Source organism: Aristolochia californica, unplaced genomic scaffold (assembly GCF_029961685.1).
Source record: "Aristolochia californica isolate CCGP_79_NKW_82.1479 unplaced genomic scaffold, dmAriCali1.0.hap1 SCAF_3, whole genome shotgun sequence".
In the NCBI taxonomy this organism is placed as follows: Eukaryota; Viridiplantae; Streptophyta; class Magnoliopsida; order Piperales; family Aristolochiaceae; genus Aristolochia; species Aristolochia californica.
Window position 1 is genome coordinate 10,445,396 of NW_027181992.1, and position 23,690 is coordinate 10,469,085.

The 23,690-nt window shown below is 34.6% G+C and overlaps 2 protein-coding genes across 3 annotated transcripts; one reads left to right on the top strand and one right to left on the bottom strand.

The window, feature by feature from the left end:
- Window positions 1-10,701: 10,701 nt before the first annotated feature.
- LOC137959901 (uncharacterized protein At4g15545) lies at window positions 10,702-14,464 on the top strand. 2 transcript variants are annotated; one of them, XM_068807309.1, is made up of 9 exons: window positions 10,702-11,107; window positions 11,195-11,263; window positions 12,188-12,244; window positions 12,393-12,456; window positions 12,586-12,690; window positions 12,978-13,232; window positions 13,626-13,668; window positions 13,801-13,879; window positions 13,965-14,464. In XM_068807309.1, exons 1-9 carry the CDS (start codon window positions 10,823-10,825, stop codon window positions 14,055-14,057), a joined length of 1,050 nt encoding a protein of 349 aa, XP_068663410.1. In that variant the 5' UTR covers window positions 10,702-10,822; the 3' UTR covers window positions 14,058-14,464. The 2 variants fall into 2 exon arrangements, with proteins under 2 accessions (XP_068663410.1, XP_068663411.1); XM_068807310.1 differs by having other exon boundaries at window positions 12,589-12,690.
- A 7,594-nt stretch (window positions 14,465-22,058) lies between these two features.
- On the bottom strand, window positions 22,059-23,340 carry LOC137959747 (uncharacterized). Its single transcript, XM_068807086.1, has one exon. It carries the CDS (start codon window positions 23,033-23,035, stop codon window positions 22,517-22,519), a length of 519 nt encoding a protein of 172 aa, XP_068663187.1. The 5' UTR covers window positions 23,036-23,340; the 3' UTR covers window positions 22,059-22,516.
- Window positions 23,341-23,690: the final 350 nt, after the last annotated feature.

Sequence of the window (23,690 nt, forward strand, 5' to 3'; positions counted from 1 at the left end):
AAAATCACCAAGAAATGCATGCACTTCTCGATGATTTAAATTTTTTTAAGAAAACTTTCATAATGTTTTAGAAAATAATCAATATAAGGGCTTATTTGAGTTGATAATATTAAATTTAGTCACCTATATTTATGAAAATAACTATTTTGATAAAATAATCTTATATATTAACTAAATTTAGAAAAATGAATCGATTAGATTAATTGATTTTATATTAATCAAAAAACTTGAAATATTAGTTAATGTTACTATCCAAATTTTCAATTTTATGCAATTTTTTTTCCTTTTATACTATGATTAAGAGTTACACAAAGATTATATTTATAATATAGTTACTATATTTATTTTAATTAAAGTCAATATATTAAGCAAAACACCTTACTCACATGAACTTCATATGGTTAATTGACTCCAATTTTTGGATTAATTAACTAAGCAACCGCTTTAATGTAATAGTTGATTACCACAGGTAGGAAAAAATCCCCACCTTGGTCAATTGGGTGGGAAAGAATTCTCACCTAATCAAAGACGCAAGAATTTTGATAATTTTTTTGTTAAAATAGAAAATAAAATCAATAAAATTTTGATTATAAGAATTAATTAAATTAATAAAAATAAATTTAAGTAATAAACTCAAAATTATAAATAAAATTAAAATAAATTTATGTAAATTAAAATAATAAAATATACAAATAATTGTATTATTGAAAAATTAAAAAATTATTTATGCTTAAAATAATTATAAATATTAATAAAATAATAATAAATTTTATTTATTGAATATTAAGTAATTAAGAAATTATATGATGAACTAGTAAATTAGTAATTAAGTAACTATAATTGTTAGACGGGTAACTAAATAAATAATGTGATTATTTATTATATTAATTAGTTACATAATAAATAGAATGATTAAGTAACCAATTAACTGATTAAATGATTAACAAATTAATTTTAAAATTACTGACAGCTATTTAAATAATTATAGTAATTGATTATATTAATTAGTTACATAATAAATAGAATGATATGTAACTAGTTAACCGTTTAAATGATTAGATAATTAATTCTAAAATTACTGATAGCTAATTAACTAATTACTCAATGTGATTAAGTCCATGAAGTAATCTATAGCTTAACTAACTAATTTTTAATTAACTTATTAATTAATAATTAAATAATAAAAATTAATTAACTAATTAAATTATATAATAAAAAATATTAATAATAGAATAATAGTAAATAAATATTTTTTAAAAATTAATTTTAATTAATTAAATTATTAACTAGTAATTAATTAATTAATTAATATAGCAAGTAATTAAGTGACTAACAAAATGATTAAGTAATAAAACTAATTGACTTACGTAACAAATAGAGTGACTAACTAATTAAATAATTAACTAATTACTCTTAAAGTTACTAATAGTTGAGTAACTAATAACACAATGTGATAAACTTAATCAATTAATTTATAACTTAACTAATAATTATTTAATTGTCGGACCAATTAGTTACTAAATAACTAAAATCACATACCTAATCAACTTACATAAAGAACAAAGTGATTAAGTGACAAATTAAGTAATTGATAACTCATAACTAAATAATTATACAAAGTGACTTATATTAAGCTATTAAATGATTAATAGTAATTAAGTAACTAATGGTTGAATAACTCAATAAACAATGTGATTAAATAACTGATAACTAAATGGCTAAGTTGAGTAACTAATATTAAGTAACAAATTAGTTAATTTCAACTAATAGAGCTAAATTAGTGGCAATTCGGGTTGTTGGATTGTGAATACCACTAGGGTGACATCAATAACAAAACATCTTGTATTAATTGTGGTGTGTGCATCATTTACTTTTTACTTCAATTTTCAACTTAGTGCACTTATTTTAAATTTTCAAAAACTTAATTCACTCCCGTCTTGAGAAGCCACATGGGCCAACAGTTGGTATCAAAGTAGGCTTTTATGTATTTTCAATCAACTTCTTACTTGATTTTAAATATTTGATTTCATGGCATCTCAGGACAAATCGCTCATTCCCAAAGGACAATCGGAAAATTGCCACCCCCTCCCCCCATTATTTAATGGTGTAAATTATAAATATTGGAAGGTAAAAATGAAATTCTTCCTCTACTCCATGGATTGGGACATTTGGCATATGGCCAAGAATGACCTATTTGAGCCACAAAAATTAGAAGAGGGTCATCTTGTCACCTAGAAGTTTAATGAGTTAACTAGGGAAGATAAAGAGCAACTCCAAACAAACAATAAAGCAATTAACTTATTGTTATGTGCCTTAGGTCAGAATGGTTCAATCGGGTCTCTACGTACAATATCGAAAAAAATATGGAATAAACTTGAAACAACCCACAAAGGGAACACTAAAGCCATAGACTCCAGAATTAGTTTATTGATAGCCAATATGATGAATTCAAAATAAAAATGGGAGAATCAATACCCGATTGAACTCTAGCTTTACTCATATCATAAAGGAATTGAACATTCTAGGAGAGGAAATTTCCTTTGTACATCCAATATGACAAGCTTCTTGAAACACTTTTAAAGTCATTGGGCGTTAGGAAGACAACCATTCAAGAGAATGCTAATTTTAGAACAATGAGATCGAAAGAGCTACTTGGGAGCCTCCTAGCATATGAGAAGGAACCCAAAGAAAAAGAGGAAGAGCTACCTTAGAGGAATACTCTTGCTCTTAAGGCTAAATCTAGTGTGAATAATGACACTAATTAAGAAAGCTCCAGTGAGATGGGCTTTATCACTAGGCATCTTCAAAAGATGTATAGAAAGAAGAAATTTTTTAGAAGAGTTCAATTCAGTAATCAAAATGATAAATCATTCTTAAAAAAAAATGGTTGTTATGAGTGTGGGAAACTAGGGCATAGTAGAAACAAATTGCCCAAATTTAAAAGGTAGAGCCCCATCCACAGACAAAGATCCAAAGAATAAGAAGAAGAAGGTATTGACCTTAGTTTGGGATGCAATGGAAGAAGACTCCAACCATTCCGAGGAAGAAGAGTCCAACCATTCCGAGGAAGAAGAGAGTGGCATAGGTCTCATGGCCATTAAGGATGATGACTCCACTACTTTGGAAGAGGTAAGTGACTTTGACTATGAAAATGAGCTTGAACTTCTTTTAGAAAAAATCAACTCATAGTCTAGATAAATACAAATAAAAATGTAATGCTAAAAAACGTGGGATTGAAAAGATCAAGAGTGAGATTGTTTCCTTGAAAGAAGAAAATGAAAGCCATGTGTCTAACGCCTCAAGAAAAAATAGTGTGATAGATAAACTCTCTTGTGACATACTAGTTTACGAGAAGAAGAGTATTGAGCTAGAAGAACAATTCAAAACTCTATCACAAAAGAACACACTTAGGAGGAAAGTTGACAAGAACAAGAAATGGCAAAACATGAAGCTCACTCTCATTCCTCACATTAGCTGCTACTATTGTAATGAGTTGGAACATTTTGCCCATATTTTCCAAATCAAATTTTAATTGGCAATCAAATAAAGCTGACTACCCAAAACAACCAATAGGGTTGTGGTAACCCACAAAACCATGATAAACAAGTTTGGATGCCCAAATCACCTAGTGGTTCAAATATTTTCCCAAAGGAACCCAACCTGAATGAGGTTTCTAAGGGTTGATCTTTTTTTTTTTTTTTTATGTAGGTATGTCTTTGAGCCAAAGCACCCAAATAATTATGGATCTTAAATAGCGGGTGCTTGAGGCACATGACCGATCATAAAAAAAAGTTTATTGAATTCAAACCAAAAGGCGATGCTCTTGTAACTTTTGGAGACTATAGCAAAGGTACCATCAAAGGACTTGACAAAATAGGTACCTCCAACTCTTTCATATTTTGTGTCTATTATGTTGAAGGATTGATGCATGATTTACTTATCATGCATCAATTTTGTGACAAAGGACACATGCTTAATAAAGAATGAGAATGATGAACTAGTTCTAGAGGGACATAGAAATAGAAGTTTCTATCTTGTGAACATAATTGACTTACCCTCAACTAGTGCCATCTTTTTGGGTGAAAATTTTGATGAATCTTGGTTATGGCATATGAGGCTAGGTGACATAGGAATAGATATCTTGAACAAATTAGTGAAGAAAAATCTAGTGAGAGGACTACCAAACCAAAAATTTATAAGAAACCTTGTGTGCTTGTCAACTTGGAAAGCAACAAAAAAGTGCTTTCATGGCTAAGAATGTAGTTTCCACCTCTTGAAGTCTTCAACTAATCCACATGGATTCAGTTGGAACTACTTGAACCCTAAGCTTAAATGGAAAGTGTCTCACCTTAGTGGTTGTAGATGATTATTCTAGATTCAAATGGGTAGATTTCCTAGTACATAAGGATGTTGCTTTTCTAGCCTTTATAAAGCAATTTGAAAAATAAAAAAGAATAAGGTTGTAGCATTATCAAAATTAGGAGTGTCCATGGAGGATGTTGATTCCTAGGAGGAACACACAAACACAAGAGATCTCAAGAGAAGGAGAGAAGAGAGGAACTCTAACTCTTGGAAGAGAGGAGAGAAGAAACCAAGGGAGAGAAAGAAGAGGCAAAGATAGAGAGGTGTATAGACGAATTTGAGCCAAGAGGAAAATGCTTGAATACTCTACCCCATACCTTAAGGTTATATTTATGGTTGTGGGAAGGGGTTTACAATAACTATAATGCCCTTAGGGTTTCATGCTTCAAAAGGAAAAATACATAAAAGGACATCCAACAACTTGCATAATTATAATTATATGTCATATTTATGGAAGTTCTTCTTATTTACTAGTCATGCTACCCCTACACATGTGGGTGTCTTTTAACACCCCCCTCAAGCTGGTGTTTGTACTTCCATTTTGTAAATAATCTTGGTCAAGAAACTTGTATGCTTGAAAAAAAATTGATTGTCTTTCTTTTATTCATCTTGTCTTGTTCACATCTTGCTTGTAGTCTTCATCTTGTTCTCATCTTATTCTCCCCCTTGGATATTCTAGTCACATATAATTTGATTACCACAACACGTGGAATTCTTTACTGTGGATTATACTTCTTCTTCTTTTTAAACGTGGAATTCAAAAGAAGGCGCTACCACTGCAACACTCAACTTCCAATGTGAATTCTTACACGTAAAGAAAATACGAAGAGGACATACATAACATCAATAAAGTAATGAATGTGACATGACTTGATTTAGCTTGTGGAGTCATTCATGGTAGATTCTGTCACCGACCCCATCATTCTTCCTTCCCCTTTAATTCTCCCCCTCCAGTTGGGAGGTAATGGCAATGATCCCAACTTGAAAAAAAAATTGTTGTAACTATCTCCTCCTTCAAGGTGTCCCAAGGATAAGAACTCAATCAAACACAAACTCTCAAAAATTAAAAAACATAGGTGATAAATCAAGAATCAAAAACTCAAATGATTTCAAACAAAATAGTGAGAATAATCACTAAAGAGGATATGGAAGAATGAGGTTATGGACTTGTATCCTAACCATCACTCTGAAGCTCTATTTATAAATGAATAAAGGTCCAATATTATAATTATGCCTTTCAGCCTAGAGGAGTGAAGAAGAAACAAGAAACTTAAAACTAATTATATCAATGTCATCGTTATGAGATGACTTCTCATTCACCATTATGCCACCTCTCTTGGACATGTGGGCTTTCCTTGGTTGTGTGGGCTTAAGCTCGTCTTCTAACACACCTCTTTTGGATGTGTGGGTTTTCCTTGGTTGTGTGGGCTTAAGCTCATCTTCTAACACACCTCTTTTGGATGTGTGGGTCGTAGTCGTGTGGGATTGAGCCCATCTTCTAACACTCCCCCTCAAGCTGGGGGTGAGAGAACATAAAAAACACCCATCTTGTTGCAAATAGTGGATAAAATCTTCTCGTATAAAAATGTCAATCCATCTCAATTACATCATATCTTCCAACACTCCCCTCAAGTTGGTGATCTATTTGTTCTTTCCAAGAAACCCAACATGCACAATATAATGACGAGAAAAGAAAAATTACTCCTAGCCATATGACAAAGCTCCATACTCCAGTCAAAATGGTCATAATGTTAAACACTCTCTCCTTGATTTTAGACAGAAAAGTAGCCCAATTGTGGGGCACAACAAAAAGGCTACTCATTTTCTAAATGTACCTAAAAAAAACACATCTTGGGTGAAAAATAGAATTGACTCAAGCTGGATGTTGGGCACACTCCTATACTTTGTAGGCAATGGGTTTATAGGCATTGCTCATAAATGATTTTAACAAGTAATAAGAGGGTAAGGGGGAATCACCAGAAGATAATATGCCAGGGGCTACCATGTGCTTTCTTCATCAGAATAACTAATGTTGATAACAGTCAACTGCCAAAAAGTCCTTCTTCAATAATAATGCCTCAATCAAAGAGACACAATAGCAGTAACGGATATGGGTATGGGCCCAAATTATGAGAGTCCTTAAGAGTAATAAGGACACAAGAAATAACCCGCAAGGAGTCCATCCTTGAATAAATAACTGAGTAATAAGTTGTCGAATCCAAGATAATAATCCGGATCAATAAATGAGTCACGCCTAGTTAGGGGACCGAGTTGAGATAGCCAAGTTAGGCTGACCCGGACCGAGTTGATCCAGTAGAACAACAAATAATATGGTGGCTGAATTAAGTCAGGCTGACTCAAGTCCGAGTTGATCCGTGTTAACTGGGCATAACAAAGGAAGCAACGCTTTGGTTGCTAGTTCGTTGGGTTAACTCGACCGATTTTGGTATGATGACTCAATTAAAATAGAGCTAGTGAAGCTCAATAACAAAACAATATCTTTGTCTTCCTCGCAATGCCAATGCCACAACAAAACCATTAGAGATACAACGAGATAACCAGAGATCCCGGAGAAGCAGCGGCAAAGAAAAACAACAAAGGAAACTTTCTGAAATAAATGAATCCAATAGAGAGAGGATTAACAACAACTTAACTCAAAAATATTGTCTAATTACTGGAGAGATTATCGAAAAAATATGATTCAGAGTCAACTTGGAAAGATACCAAAAAGTAGCAATACTGGAAAGACACCAATCAATAAGCAAATGAGGAGATATCTTCAAGATTAATAGCCCTAATATCTCGAAGAAGCAACATCAAGTGAAGGAACTTTCTGAAAAACAACAACGCGATCTCGGATTACTTTTCAAAAGAGATTTTCGATCGCCTATAATGAGATGGATGATAAAATACCAAGATTAAATCCAACAGGAGCAAATTAGTTTCCAAAAAATAATAACCAAGATTAGTTCCCATAGAGCTGGTAAAATTCAGTGGTGAAGTAGAATTTTCGATGTTGTCTTCTCCAACAACAACAATGTAATAACAATCGTAATGACGTAATAATGAGACGACAACGACGAGCAGCGGTGAGCAAGTTCTGAAGACGAAGAACCAATGTTGATTTTCAGGACTCCATGGATTATGCCATAGAGAAAAGGAGAGAAGGCATGTTGGGGAGAAAATAGGAGGAAGAATGAGGTTATGGACTTGTGTCCTAACCCTCCCCCTGAAGCTCTATTTATAAATGAATATAGGTCCACTATTACAATTATGCTCTTCACCCTATAAGAGTACAGAAGAGACAAGAAACTTAAACTAATTACATAAGTACCATCTTTATGAGATGACTTCTTATTTACTATTATGCCACCTCTGTTGGACATGTGGGCTTTCTTTGGTCGTGTGGGTTTAAGCCCATCTTCTAACAAGTTTTTCATACTTAGTTTTAGAATTATAATTTCACCAAGAAATAAATTTTAAACTTCACCAACAATAAATCACTATTTTTTTTAATTTTAAAATTTTCCATAATTATTCTTGGGAAAATTATTTAGCAAAGAAATATATACATTTCTCATCAATTTTTAATTTCATCGAGAATATGTCCCTATTTTGCTTTAGTTTTTCAAAAATTTCTTGTCTTATTCTAGGCAAAATTATTTTTCATTGATTTTTAATTTCATCAAGACTAAGTCACTATTTATTTTTTTATTTTAATTTTTTCATATTTATTATTGGAAAAATAATTTCACCAAAAAATTTAAATATTGACAAATTTTTAGTTTCATTGAGAATAAATATTTTTTAGCTTTTTTAATTTTCTATATTTATTTTCAGCAAAATTATTTCACTGAGAAATATATACATGCTTTAGTGATTCTTTATTTTTTCTGGGCATAAGTCAAACTCTACTTTGTTTTAGTTTTTATAAAAAAATATTCTTATCCTCAGTGAAATTATTTCACTGAGAAATATGTACATTTCTTGGCAAATTTTAGTTTTACTTGGAAAATTTACTAATTTTTTTAATTTTCAAAAACTTTACATACTTTTCTTTACGAAAATATTTCATAAAGAAAGTATATATTTCTTGGTGATTTTTTAATTTTTCAAAAAAAATAAGTCACTATTTTGTTTTAGTTTTTTTTTAAATTCATATTTATTCTTGGCAAAATAATTTCATCAAGAAATTTATGTATTTCTTTGTATTTTTAATTTCGTTCAGAATAAATCACTATTTTGTTTCCTTTTCATTTAATATACTTATTCTCTACGGAAATATTTCACTAAAAAATATATACATTTCTTGACGATTTCTAATTTCCTTTTGAAAAAGTTACTTTTTCTAAAATTTCCATAATTATTTTGAAAAATATTTTACCAAAAAATATAACTCTTCTCATTGATTTTTAATTTAATTGAGAAAAGTCACTATTTTATTTTATTTAAAAAATCGTTACTTTTTCTCATCAAAATTATTTTTAATTTTGCCAAGAATAAGTCTATTTTTTTAAATAATTTCATACTTATTCTTTGCAAAATTATTTCGCTAAGAAGTGTATATATTTCTTGGAGATTTTTAATTATGTCGAGAATATGTGGTTCCAGCTATTTAGTGGGAATTTTTTTCTCGAAAAAATTCAATTTTCACCAAGATACGTATATTATTCTCATCAAAATTAATTTATCTAGGAAAAGTGCATAGTTTTTCGGTGAACTTGATTTTTGTCGAGAAATAAGGTTTTTTCTTACGAGAATAATTTCACCAAGAAAAGTCAATTTTCTTGTAGTGAGTGGACTTGACACAAGTGGCTTGAGACACTAACTAGGGGTATAGGTCTACTAGAATTTGAACTAAATAATGGGGACAAATGGTTAGGCTACTTAGATAGAACTAGTGTAACGAAGGATGAAATTGTTGTAGGTGTAACTGGATAGTTAGGGGTTAAAATAGTAAAGGAATGCCCACACATCCAAGAGAGGTGGAAGATGAGCTCAAACCCATAGACTAAGGAGAGGCCCATAAGCCCACACAGTGATGACATGATGGTAAATAAAAAATTATCTCATAAAGATGACATCGATGTAATTAGTTTTAGTTTTAGAGGTATTATTGTAATATTATAATCTTATTCATCTATAAATCGAGCCTCAGGAGGAGGGTTAGGACACAAGTCCATAACCTCTTTCTTCTCTTATTTTTTCCATCATGTTGTCTTTCTTTTTCTCCATGAGCTAAATCCATAGAGTCCTGAATATCAACATTGAATTGTATTTATGCTTGTTTTTTAATTACATAAAAATATTAGTTTTAATTTGATATTTTCAATTCACCCCTCTTTTGAAAAGTCACATGGACCTTTAATTGGTATCAGAGAAACCCTAATTTAAGGTTTGAAAAGTTGTTTTGGAAAGTAATCTATAGTTCAATTGTGTTCAGGATTACTTCCATACTAGTAATTATTTTGCTTTTTCCTTGGCTAATTAACATTGGTTATTGGCTGATTAGAGTTTTGTCTTAAACTCTACAAGGAGAAGCAAAAAAAAAAAAAAAAAAAAAAAAGAACCATGAACGTTCGCTTTCTTCTCCTTGCTTGATTGTTGAATTCAATGTGTTGTTAGTGCTAAGGTTTGCTTTCCATAACATCAAATATTTGTTGTTTTAATTCAATCTTGTCCTCTTCCTTCAAAAGCTCATTCAAGAGAACTGGTTTTCAAAAAAAAAAAAAAAATTGTATAGTCATCATGTCCGAATTTTTTAACACTTATTCATCTTCTAAATTTGTTGATTTCAGCAAAGATCATCCTTTAGAGATTACCACAATTCCACTAAAATGATTGAAACATTATTTGTCTTGGTCCCAATATGTGAAACTAGATACTTTTTTGGGCATATAACTTAGCCACCATTGCATATAGATGAACCCTATTACCACAAAAATGGTGAAGGAAAGATACCCTAGTTATCAATTGGCCGATAATAGTACAAAAAAACTCGTGATTTATAATGTGGTACACTAAGAGATAACGAAAGTAATGGGAGACACATATTTTGTATTATATTCTACTTCTGATAGTCTTCAAAAGATTTATGACATTTTTCAAGAAATGTACAATAGAACATATAAAAACAAATTATAGGCTTGGATATTGACCAAATTATTTGAATTATCATAGTGCTTAGAGCTAGCTGTTTCTCCTTTAGCAAGATTGGAACCTTTCTCTTTTTTGTCTTTCCCCTTCCGTATCCGATAAAACAAGAAAATTTTTATTTGTTTCTGTTCGTTCACTGGTGAATTGTGAACTATCCAATTCCATCCATTCCCTGCCGCAGACTTCCTCGTTCCTCCATCCTCTCAATCTCTCTATCTTTTCTGTACTAATATTCTGCATTCTACTAATTGAATAAGAAAAACGGAAAAAGGAAAGACACTGAGGCGAAAAATTGGAGCCGAAAATGCTTGCGAAACATACGGCGAGTCAGACTCCGGACTTCGATCTACCCGAGGAGATGCTGGCGGTTCTTCCCTCTGACCCCTACGAGCAACTCGACATCGCCCGCAAAATCACCTCCATAGCCCTGGCGACACGCGTCTCCAAGCTCGAGTCTGAGGTATCGCTGCTGCTGCAACGAGTCCATGAGAAGGACGGATTAATTGAGGACCTGCGGCAGCAGATTGAAGCTCTCGATTCCTCACTCGCTGAGGCGTCCGACAAATTAGCAAGACTAGACGAAGAAAAGGTCCGGAGCAGTTCACGATCCGTTTCGATGCTCTTCTCGGTTCCGTTTCCTGGATTCTAATTTGTCTCTGATGTATGGGTTGTGCAGGAGAATTTACTGCAGGAGAACGCGTCTTTATCTAGTACAGTAAAGAAGCTCCAGCGAGATGTTTCTAAGGTATCAGCTTTTACAATTTTCCGTTTTGGAAAATTGCAAAGGCATTAAGCGTTTCCCCGTTTAGTTTTAGACGGATTATAATCAACTTTCTAAGGTATCAGCTTTTACAATTTCCCGTTTTGGAAAATTGCAAAGGCATTAAGCGTTTCCCCGTTTAGTTTTATACGGATTATAATCAACTTCAAAAGCTGAAAATTCTTCCAACTCAATTCCATGAAATTCTTATCTTATTTTTGAAGATTAGTATCACTACAAAATCGGACAGCATAGCGGCACTTCAGGTTTTAACCTTAACCAGCAGATAGGAGTCCCCGGAAGAATACTATGATAGATTATCGGGTGCTATCTTTACATATTTTATGCTTTTGTACCTCTCCCCCTCGGGACTTTTTTCTTAATGGATCCTATCGTCTCATTTTCGTACAAAAGAAAAAGAATGCAACTTTGCATGTTTTAGTTTAATTTTTCCTATTATTTGAGAACATCTCTCACTTATGCTTCTGTTGGATTGCTGAAAATAAGTTTTCTTTCCTCATGGTCGATGTTTAAATCAGCTTGACCTTTTACTTGCTTTACCACTCGTGGAAGATTCTAGAATAGCAGCTATTGAACTTTCTTTTCTTCTGGGTGTTGGTAGCTTTAGCTGCCAAACTAGCTCCATTCTCATTTTTTTTTTCATAAACAATGAGGTTCCCTCATACGAATGCCTTGGAGAATCAACTCTAATCTATCTTGTAACTACGAGAGCCTTTTTCATGTTTGAGCTAGATTTGCTTAATGAATTACTTCTGCTCAATAGTGCAGCTCTAACTAACTTTTAATGTCCTCTTTCCAGCAAAGGCCAAGTACTGGGGATATCTATTTGTCTGGTTGATTTAAATTTTTTAAGTTCTCTAATGTGATGCAATTGACTTATTGTTTCAGCTGGAAATCTTCAAGAAAACTCTCATGCAGTCACTTCAAGAAGAAGATGAGAGCTCTGTAAGTATTTGCTTTCCAAATCCGTTACTGTTTATAATTTGAGAGGACCCCTTCCAACAAGGTTCCAAATTTCAGCTGAAGCTACTGCCTTGCTATTCCAGTCAGCGTGAAAACTAAGCAACACTAATGTCATTGTTCTTTTTTACAGCAATCAGGTGCTCCACCTGTTGCAGCGAAGCAAATACAAAGTCCATCTGGATCACTACTTGGGGGTAAGGCTTAAACCTTCTGCATATCAAAAGATTAATTTCCTATCATTTATTATATAGAACTTACATAACAGGATATAAAAAAGTAGTCATTTTTTATCACTGTCGAGGAAATTTTATTTTCTACTTCAGAAGATGGTGCAACATTTCCTTCTTTGAGGACTTCTTCAGCCCATAGACAATTCTCAGAAACCACAAGCTCGTTCTCGCAAGATGGAGGTTCAATTGAGATGGATGGTACGTTGAATGCCCTCGTTGAAAAATTAGTGATTGGTTTCATGTAGAAATATGTATAGAAGCTACATACTTCTACATCAATGTGCATATCAAAGTATCTAGTGAGATATTTGGACCGTGAATTTGTATAGTGAAGTTCATTAAGTTGTGGGCCTGGATTATTTGCATGGATGTGGTTTCATTTTCCAGGGTTAGATCCTCTTAAGAGAAGTACATCTGTCTTGATCTTGGAAATTCATTTACCATGTCTGTCTTCTCACTTTCTCTTGATGTCATTTCCGTGACAGCTTATAGACCTGGCATATCACATGGATTCGTATTAGCATCTCAGAGTAGCACACCAAAGATTACTCCTCCAGATTCCCCACATAGGTTTTCTACACCTGTATCACCCACAAGATCATCGAAGTCTGCATCACCCCGACGGCATTCCATCTCCTTCTCATCTACCAGAAGCATTGATGAGAGAGCGTCAATACTTTCTTCTCTGTCATCAAGTCACAGTTCAATGTCAGGTTCCCTTGAAACAGGATCCCAACCAGGTTAGCTCCCGAAGCTTCTGATGGACAATATAATTGATAAAAGCCAATAATAAATTGGCACTGTAGAGTGATAGGAGTTTGTATATTTGGTAACCAGGTACTTTATTTTGTTGCCTTTGAAGAGACAGGGCAAATCATTTTGCTTTATATTGCTTGCAAGCAACAGCTGACCTCATTTATGTTTGTTTGGTCGAATTCATCTTGCAGCATTCAATGAAAACACCAAGCTCTTTAGGGGAGAATATGAACTTCATGTCCTCAAGATTATTTTTTACGGCATAATTTTATTTAGTTATGTTTCAGTTTTGAATATAAGTATGGCTGAAAAACAGTGGAGTTAATCTTAGTTCCCAATCCATCTATTTGTATCATATTTCTCTTCTTCGTTTTTAGGGCGAAGCAGAGTTGATGGAAAAGAATTCTTTCGCCAAGCTAGGTATGTAATGGCACCATTAACCTGTTTCATCTTTTAGTCATTCCTCCGTTTCAGCCAGTATTTGAGCTGCATTTTATGTAGTTTGATAAGTCTTAAGAAGAGTCAGTTAACCAATTTCTTCATTCTATGTAGGAGTCGGTTGTCTTATGAACAGTTTGGGGCATTTTTATCCAACGTTAAGGACTTGAATTCACATAAGCAAACAAAAGAGGTATGTTCGTTCAAATATTTGTTCTTTTATTCTTTTCTTTTGTTATGCATCATCTAACCTGGAAGGTTTGTTGAGATTGTCACAGGAAACATTACGAAAGGCTGAAGATATTTTTGGTCCTGACAACAAGGACTTATATGCTGTATTTGAGGGACTGATTATCCGTAGCCGTGAGTAATTTTGTGTCTGAAACCAAATTATGTAACCATCATGTGGAGACACTTGATTCTTCATTTAGGTTTCATGTGAATAGAATCATGAATCTGTTGTCCAGAGGAGGCTGAGGCAAGGGTTACTACTTGTCACTCGTTGTTGTGAAAGTTGCATATCTTTTGAGTTGTTTCTTTAGGACTTCATGTTTGGAAAGATGAGATGCAAAAGAGAAAGAGCAGATCAATTAGGATTGAGGAGTGACACTAATAGATGAGGGTGGGATGAGGCTGCTGGGTGGATTGTGAGGTGGGTTTGAATTTCTTAAAACATGCTTCAAATCTATCCCTCAGCCATTCTAATGTGAGGCTTCTTGATAATTTTCACCTTCTTTGAGTGAGTGTGATATTTAGTAGTAGTGCCTTTGGTTGGAAATGTTACAGGTGTTTTTTTTTAATATTTTGAAGTCTTACTAGTGTCCTCCTAAATTGTCAAAAATTTAAAATGAGTGATTATTGGTTTAATTTATAAGGAAATATTAGAAAAAATATTTTTTAAAGGCCAACCAATCAACATGGATTTAGACATGGACAATACAAGTTATTAGATTGACTTGATTAGAACTTGTAGCATGTTGGAAAATTTATTTTTTAAGTACCAATAAATCAACTTGGATTTAAACTTGGACAATACAAGTTATTAGATTGATTTGATTAGAGTTTGTAGCATGTCAACTTGAATGGATGAAATTCATCTGTGTTGAAGAGCAAGTATGAAAAAGTCTTATATGCTTCTTACAAAAAGAATCCCTAAACCCTAAACATAGATTTAAACTTGGACAGTACAAGTTGTTAGATTGACTTGATTAGAGCTTGTAGTATGTCAACTTGAATGGATTAAACTCGTCCTTATTGAAGAGCAAGCATGGAAAAGTTTTACATGACTCTTACAAAAAGAAGTCTCATAGAACGATAATTCATATTAACGAATCTTACTAGAGTCTCATGGGAGTAAGTCTCATAGATGTCTCTCAATTAAAAGAAGTTTTAGTTATTTCAGTCTTCTTTTTATGCTTAGTTGTTTAATCATTCTAGGATTTATCTCTAAGAGTTAGATTTTGGGTGTAATTGTGATAAGGGTAATTTAATTGTAATCTGATTATGCTTATTTTCTTTATTATAACCATTGAAATCGACCAACATCAACATCACTACCAGTTCTTGTATACAAAACATTATGTACCATAGGTGTGTTTGTAGACTTGCATCCAAGCATTTCGGTCTCCTTCAACAAATCAAGTATGTGCTTTTTTTGTGATAGGATTATACTATGTTTGGATTAAAGAGCTTCAATCCCAAGAAAGTACTTGAGAAGCCTAAGGTCCTTGATTTGGAACTCCTTATTAAGGTCTTGATTTACCTATTGAATGCCACTAAGGTCACTACCCGTAATAACAATATCATCCACATATACTGTCATTAGAATGTTGCCCTTAGTGGAATTTCCAGTAAACACCAAGTGATCACTTTAACACCTCTTGAACTCAAGTTTTGTAACCATAGTAGTAAATTTATCAAACCAAGCCCACAAAGACTATTTCAACCCATATATTGTTTTATTCAACCAACTTATTTTTTCCCCTTCAACCACATAACTAGGTGGTGGGTACATGTAGACTTCCTCATAGAGTATACCATTCAAGAAAATATTCTAGACATTTAACTAATGTAACTCCCATTTAAAATTGACTACTAGAGAAATAAGAACATTAACTGAGTTCATCTTGGCAACAGGAGAAAATATTTAATCATAATCAACATTGTAAGATTGGTATAACTTTTTAGCAACCAATCGAGCCTCGTATCTAGCAATAGAACCATATGGATTATACTTTAGGGAGAAGACCTATTTGCGTCCAACTGCCTTTTTTCTTAGCAAAAAGTGACCAAATGCCATGTGGAATTGTGGTACGTAGCTTGAATCTCTTCATCCATGGCAGATTTCCACCTCGAATAAGAGAAAACCTCATCATAACAGGTAGTAATGGTGGAAGAAGACACTACAGGCAAAAAAGAGACACAATTCGGAGACAAATAGTGAGTGGAAACATAATGAGAGATAGAGTGTGAAGTGGATGGAGGTCTAACATCAATGGAATGGGGCTTTTTACGAAGAGCAATGAGCCTAGTTTCATAAGGTGGTCCATAAACTACTAGAGGTGAATGAGGAGAACATACCTCAGGATCATTTGAAGACTCCACAAGTGACTGATCAGTGGGTATAGAGAGAAAGGTCTTTAGAAGGCTGGTCCACGGTCTGAAAATCATAATCCACTGGAATAAGTGGATTCGGCATCATTGTAAATGATTAGAAAGCAGGAGGAGAGCTAGATGAAAAATAAGTTGATGCTAAAAAAAAAAAAACTTTGGCTGAGATAAACATTTTCTTCAAAGATGGAGGGTAACACACATAATGTTTTTTTATCTTTGGAATACTCCAAGAAAACTTAATAGCCCGAGGAAGGAATTTACCCTGGGGATACCCAGAGTGAAGAACAAAAGGTGTACACTCAAATACCTTTGGTGCCAATGGGAAGGCAATTGAATCAAGAAACAATTTGGATAAGGAGGTAACACATTTGAGCACACTAGAGAGCCTACGGTTAATAAAAAAAAAGCAATGAGGACTGCATAAGGCCAATAAATTTGGGAATATTTATAGACAATATAATAGTTCGACCAATTTTTACAAGATGGCGATGTTTTCTTTTGGATACACCATTATGTTGAGGTGTATAAACATTGGATGATTGATGAATGATCTCTTCTTCCTTGCAAAAAAAAATTAAAGGTAGAAGAAAATACTCTTTTGCTTTATCAGACAAAAAAATAATAATTTAACCTTGGTTTTTAACTAATTTTCCACCATAGTACAAAAGGAGGTGAAAATAGGAAATACATTAGCCCTATCCTTTGTCAAATATAACCATGTAACTCTTGAGTAATCTTCCACAAATATAAAACATACTTAGATTGAGATATATTTGGGACATTAATAAGTCCCCATACATCTGAATGAATTAAAGTAAAAGGACTAGAAACAATATTATTTTGCCTGGCTTAAATATCAATCTGTGGTGTTTTCCAAACTCAAAATTCACATGACAACTATGAAGCCGAATTAAGGGAAGGGACTAAACTTTTTAAATTTGCTAATGAGAGATGTCCAAGATTTTTATGCCTTTTGGAAACCACTTCTATTGTGTTTGCTGCTACATCTGTAGTAGGGTCCATATAGTAAAGGCCCCTCTCATGGCTGCTACCAACCACCTGTTTTGTTTTGATGTCCTAAAACACACAATGAGATGGAAAAAGGTAATCAAACAATTTAGTCTTTCGGTCAATTGAATCAATGACACAAGACTCAATGGAAATGGAGGGACAAACAAAACATTAAAAGTGAAAACGATGGTGAAATGGTGGATGAACCAGTACCCTGAATCCTACTTTTTTTTATCCATCTTCAATAAAGACAAAACAATCTAAAGTGCATAGTATCACAAAGGACAAATTTTTAATTCTACCTGTGAGGTACTCAAAGGCTCCAAAATCAGTGATCCAAGGTGAATTGCTAGAGCATGAGAGAAAGAAATACATACCAATAATAGCAATTGTAGCAGTTGTGTTGCTTTGGGGAGCAACCAACATACTTTTAAACTTATGAAACAATTCATGATCCTCTTTTGATAGAGTTAATATTTCCCAAGAGGACTTTGAGGGTGCTTCACTGTTGGTAGATGTAGTAGGGGTTGATGCTTGATTGACCTTGAAGTGAGGTGGTTTGTCATGTAGGTTCTAACAACTTTCAACTAGATGGTTGTTGAACCCATAAAAGGTATACTTCCTTTGCAAACCACCAGTGTTAGAGGTAGGGGCATTCCCACTTCCACCTCTTCCTTTATCTCTATCGGAACCATTGTTCTATCTCCCTTGGGAGAATATAGCTGAGTTTTCCACTTGTTTTGGTTGACTGTTGGACTCCTTAACTGGAATTCGTAGCATAGTTGCACATATATCATTACAAGAAGGTTTTGCACTAGAGCTAAGTACCTGTGACTTGGCAACATCCAACTAGGGTGGTAGATTAGCAAGACATATAGTTGAGACCAGGTCTTCTCTTTGTTTTTCATGTGAGGCAACATCAAGTGCATATGGTTGTGTAACCTTTCACTCTTGTAGTAACCCTCTGAATCTGGCAAAGTACTCATGAAGACTGTCTTTACACTTTGTATTGCACATCTCTTAAAAAATATCATAAATCTTTTATAGACTGTCAAGGGTAGAATATAATTTAAAACATGTGTCTCAGATTATTTTGGTTTTCTCTAGGTGCACCACATTGTTTACCACATGTTCCTCCTTACTATTAATAAACCGGTTAATAACTAGTGTCTTCCCTCAACCACTTATGGTAAGAGGGTTGATTCACATGCATAGGTGGCTAAGTTATATGCTCAACAAGGTCGCTAGTAACCAGAAAATGTTTCACACATTGGAACCAAGACAAGTAATTACTCAAGCCTTTAAGGGGAATTATAGTAATCCTCAAGGGATCACCTTTGCTAAAATCAGCATATGTAGAGGAAGAGAAAATATTTGACAACTCAGACATTATGACTTACAAAAAAAAATCCCAGAATACCAGCACCTTTAGGTTAACTTAGGAGGAAAGAGGACAAGAAGTTATCAAAACTAATAAATAGTTGAACCTACGGAATACAAAACTATGTCAAGTGATCAAATTCAGCAAGTAACAAATAAGGAAACCAACCAATTGATCACACAAGCATGACCCCTTTTTCGAATTTGTTTTTGTTGTTTGAGATTCGATTCACTCAATAACCAATGGTGGTTAAAAAAGGAAAAAAAACTAGGTGCTAATAAGAACGCAACCATAAATAGACTAGAACTAGTGATTATTTTCCAAAACTATTTTTCAAACACTAACTTAGGGTTTTAACAATTTAATTGAGCAACCACTCCAAAGACCAAAACTCAAGGAGAGCTTCAAGAGGACTTTTAGAATTCCAAAGGAAGAATTTTTTGCATAAAAATTAAATCAAACAAACAAGGAATGAAAGAAACTCATACGCATGACAAAAAGGGATTTTCGCCATTCAATATGAAGAGAAAAAACGGATTTAATTATGCTTGAGTAAAAACAACTTTGTGATTATCAAAAGCTTGAATTTAATCCTTCATAATATGAAACATAAGGTGAAACTTATCTGATTAAGGAGAGAACTTGCTGAATTGACTTCAACCTTTTGTTCCTCTTAAAAAACTAGTTGAACCCTTTATTGCTTGAAGGCTGAATTGAATTTTCTTTCTACTAAACTTTCATAACCTGATCAATTTTACTTTAAACCATAGAATTCCAGCTTTGATACCATGTTGAATTCTACAGTTTAATCCATTGATAAATTGGTTTGAGAAGAAGAAGAAAAAAAGAACAAAGAAAATAAGAGAAGATGAGAAGGCTAAGGCAAAAGCACGAGTTGAGGAGAGAAACTTTAGGGGTTAAGAAAGAGCACATGAATGAGCTCCTCCCCCTCTCTTTCTTATTTATATAAGTGGGCATGGATGCCCTAATACATAAGAACAAAAAAAATACTTGAACTAACTAATAATTATAGCTAACGACATTCACTTTCACAATTATATTGAATACCACTCAAACTAGGGATAATTTTGAGCTTCTATCATTCCACCCCTTGAGTATCAACCTTATCCTCAAGATTGAAAGTCAAAAAAATTGTAGAAGGAAATCATCCTCATGTATCTAAAGTCGTGCCCCCAAGATATTCTACAAAATAAAATCAAATTACCACTTTTACCCTGAAGGTGGTGCCCCTTAGACTTTTTAAATATAAATGCCCCCCCCAATTACAAGTTGTACCCCTTTCCTAGCTTTGTACATGTATGATTTTACATAAATTTGGGTTTTACCATTCAACCCCTCTTGAAAGATCACCCTTTCTTTCAAGGTTAAAGTATGGAAAGTGTAGTAAAGATTTGTCTTCAATCTCCCAAGTGTGATTTATGGGAAGAATAGGATGGGTATCATCGTGGAGGTGGATAATTGGATGAGTTGCTTGGTGGAGAAGTTATGTTTGGGGAGGAGAGAGAGTGGCTGAGATGGATGGAGAATATGAGGTTGTTGGGTGAGTTGCATGCGGAGAAGACATTGGTGATTTGTATAGATTGGGGTGACGATCAAAATAGTGAAAGTTATTTTCTTGAGATGTAGAGTGAATTATTGAATTTGTATGTTTCTTTAGAGGAGACAATTTGAGACTGAAATTGGGAGTAAGTGTTGTAGTGTGGAAAAGGTATAGGCTACTGTGGCATTAAGGTGGGTAGTGGTGGGATATACGAAATTGTAGATGGATAGGATATCATGGTTAGATGTAACAACATGGATGTGGTGGGTAAGGGGTGTGGTGGCTGGAATGGAGGAATAGAAAGAAGGTTGGGATGTTAGGTGGTAATTTTGGTTTGGTGGAGAGTTTTATTGAGGAGGGTGAATGAGGTAACATTTTGAATTGAAAATTTTGGTGGTGGTAAACAAGAAAACTTACCAAAAACAAGTTTTGTTGAGTTTTATGATTCATTGCTTGTTGAGGAGGGGAAGGAGGTCTTACCACCTTTGCTTTCATGAAGGATTGAAGCATGCTTGTTAGGTGTTGTATTTGTCATTTCCTAGTAATCTTTTTCCTCAAACTTTCTTGGCCAAACTTGTGAGTAGCAACAACCTCATGTTATGGTTGTTGTTATTGTTCAGAGGTTATTTTGGAAAAGGGAGAGAGTGTTTAACATGTTAACGAGGTTGAGAGAGAAAATGAGAGGTTGATAGAGAAAATGGGAGGGTGGGGGGTTGCTTCTCCTTGGATGTCGGGATATAGATTTTTAAAAAAATTTAGATGAGCCTAGATCCAATGGTACTCTAGGATGAGGTGAAATGCCTGAAGTATAGTGAATAAATAATATTGAGGATTTTTAGGTAATGACTGAAGGAAAACGGAGGGTTAGGTCGAATGAGCTCAAGGAAGAAAGAAAAAAGTTTCAGCAGGATTGATCTTTATGGCTTTATATGGCAATATTTTATAGAATATAATTCTACTTGAAAATCTTTAATTTTTTATATAATTTTATATATAAATCTCTCATTTTGAATCTTTTCTGGTAATTTTATTTGCTTTATTATATAATAGATTCAAGGATATCTCTTTAAAAGAGATCCGATTGACTTGATACTTGTTGATTCCGATACCAAACTTGAATATCTTGAATTCAAATATAATATTATCACACACAATATGCTTCTTGTGAAACAGATAATCTAATAAATCATCAAATTTGTAGTATGGTCGAATTGATGTTCTAATTGGTTTATGGTTGAGGAGGAGAAAGTCCCAGATGTTGATACAAAATACTTTTTTTTGCCTAGTAATTTCTTTTTTTTATGCACAAAACTAAATTTATTTGATTATTATTTTATTTTTTATAAGTATATTTTAATTTTAAAAAGACTATAAAAATAAAGTAAGAAATATTTTAAAACTAAGTATCTAATTTACATTAAATTTAAAAGATGTAAAAAAAGGTGTAAATACTTTTAAATATTTTATATTTTCAATAACATCAATTTATCTTAAATAAATAAATTAATATATATATTATTTATAGATTGGTGTGGCAGCAAATCATAAAAGCTTATACCAAAAGATTCTACTCCTCTCTTATCCCAACAGATCCGCATCTCGGAGCCAGAAGTCCGAATATTCGAGGCTCATAATGCAATCCGGTCTCGATCAAGAGGTGCCAGTCCAACCAGGGCATCGGTCATCACCCACCCAGAGGAAGGGACCATCGGGCCTGCAATAATTCATGAATTCAAGAGAGAGAGGGAGACGATTCACCAATACCGACAAACACAGCTGCAACTCATCTCTCACAATAAAGACGGCTTCTGGGTGGAAATCCAGAATCTGATCTGCTACTCTTTATTTCTTTTCCTTCATCACTCATTTGGGAATTATACAAACGCTAGGTAGGGGACGACTGGGGCAGTAAACACCCCCAAGCGTTTGCCCCCAATTTCCTTACAAACACTATATACAAACCCTAATTGAATTGCTCAAAGATACAGATGCTTGCTTGCTTGCAATGAATCTTCATTTTTTATTTTGCCTTCTCCAATTGTACAGAAATCCCCCTCCGTTATCTCCGTCTTAATTGCGAAAGAATACTGCTTTCCTCTCGGGTTTCAGAATCATACCTTCCCGTTTAAAAAAATCGCAGGAAGATACGATTATTGAGAGATGAGAAGGGGCAAAGTATTGAAATCGCAATCAAGGCGGAGAAGAGAACAGGAAACATTAGAATTAGAAGGAGATTCACCACAACTACCCTCTTTTTGGGAGATTTAATCGAGCCGAAGCAAGCGCCTCAGATCCTTGGTCGCCGAATCGTCGAAGACTCCCGGACAACTCTTCTTCTTGGAGAAACTGGGCAACGGCAGGTCGCTCGGTGCAGGCGAGTTAAAAAACGCCGAACCGGCGTATACGTCGGACCGGAAAATGGTCACAATCGCCGGATCCGGACACACTCTCTCCTCCGTCACGTAGAGGATGAGATCTCCAGCGGCCGTCGTGGGGGCCGTTTTCACCCCAGTAAATTCACGAATTTTCTTCTCTGGCAGCGACTCGCCTCGCTTCAAAATCGTCACCTGCGCCATGACGAGGTTCTTCGCCGTTTTCGTGGTATCCTCCGTCGATCTTTTCTGAGGCTCCGGAACCCGTTGTTTCCTGGGCTCAGGCCGAGTCACCGGCTTCCTGTTAGGCCTAGGTTTGCCGGCACTCCGGCGGGGAAAAACGGCGTAAGACTGGGGGATTCTCATACGGTCGATAAGGCAGTCCTGAGGACGCAAGACTTCGGTTCCCATGGCAGCGATATTCCTCCCCCAATTCGTTCCGCTACGAAAAATCCGTCGCTAAAAAAGACGGAAAACGAACCTGCTTAAAAAGGCGATAAAAAAAATAAAAAAACAGGAGAGAGACAGAAGGGGCTTCCAGGGCTTTTTCGTCGTTGTTTCCGCAACCCCTCCCTTCTTCTTCCTCCCCCTGGAAGAAACTCGTTAGCGTGTTTACAGGCAATCTCTGGTGTGCCATTCAGGTGGCTCCCGAGGGGAATATGTAGAAAAAGGCCTCGGTTCCGCACCGACCACGGTGGTGGTCCCCATCGTAAGGTAGGAGCCGCCTCGGTTATTTGACCCTGGACCAGGTCCTGCCGCGTCAACTCCTCAACCGCCCCATTCATCCCCGCTCTCCGTTAATGTCCCCCACCGCATACTATACCCGGAGATGTCATTTCCATGAGTAGCATAAAAAAAGCTTCGATCACGGCTTCCCTCTTCATCAAAGCTTGTCAGAGGACTCTCACGCTAAGAACGATCAAAGAATGGCCCGTCTCTTTCGGCCTTTTCGGCTCATGATCATTTGGGGTTTCCGCGTAGATGGGCAAAGAAATTGGCAGAGGTTTCTCATACCGAATTGAAAGTGCATATTTAGCTACGGTGATAAGAAAAAGCTTCTTCAATC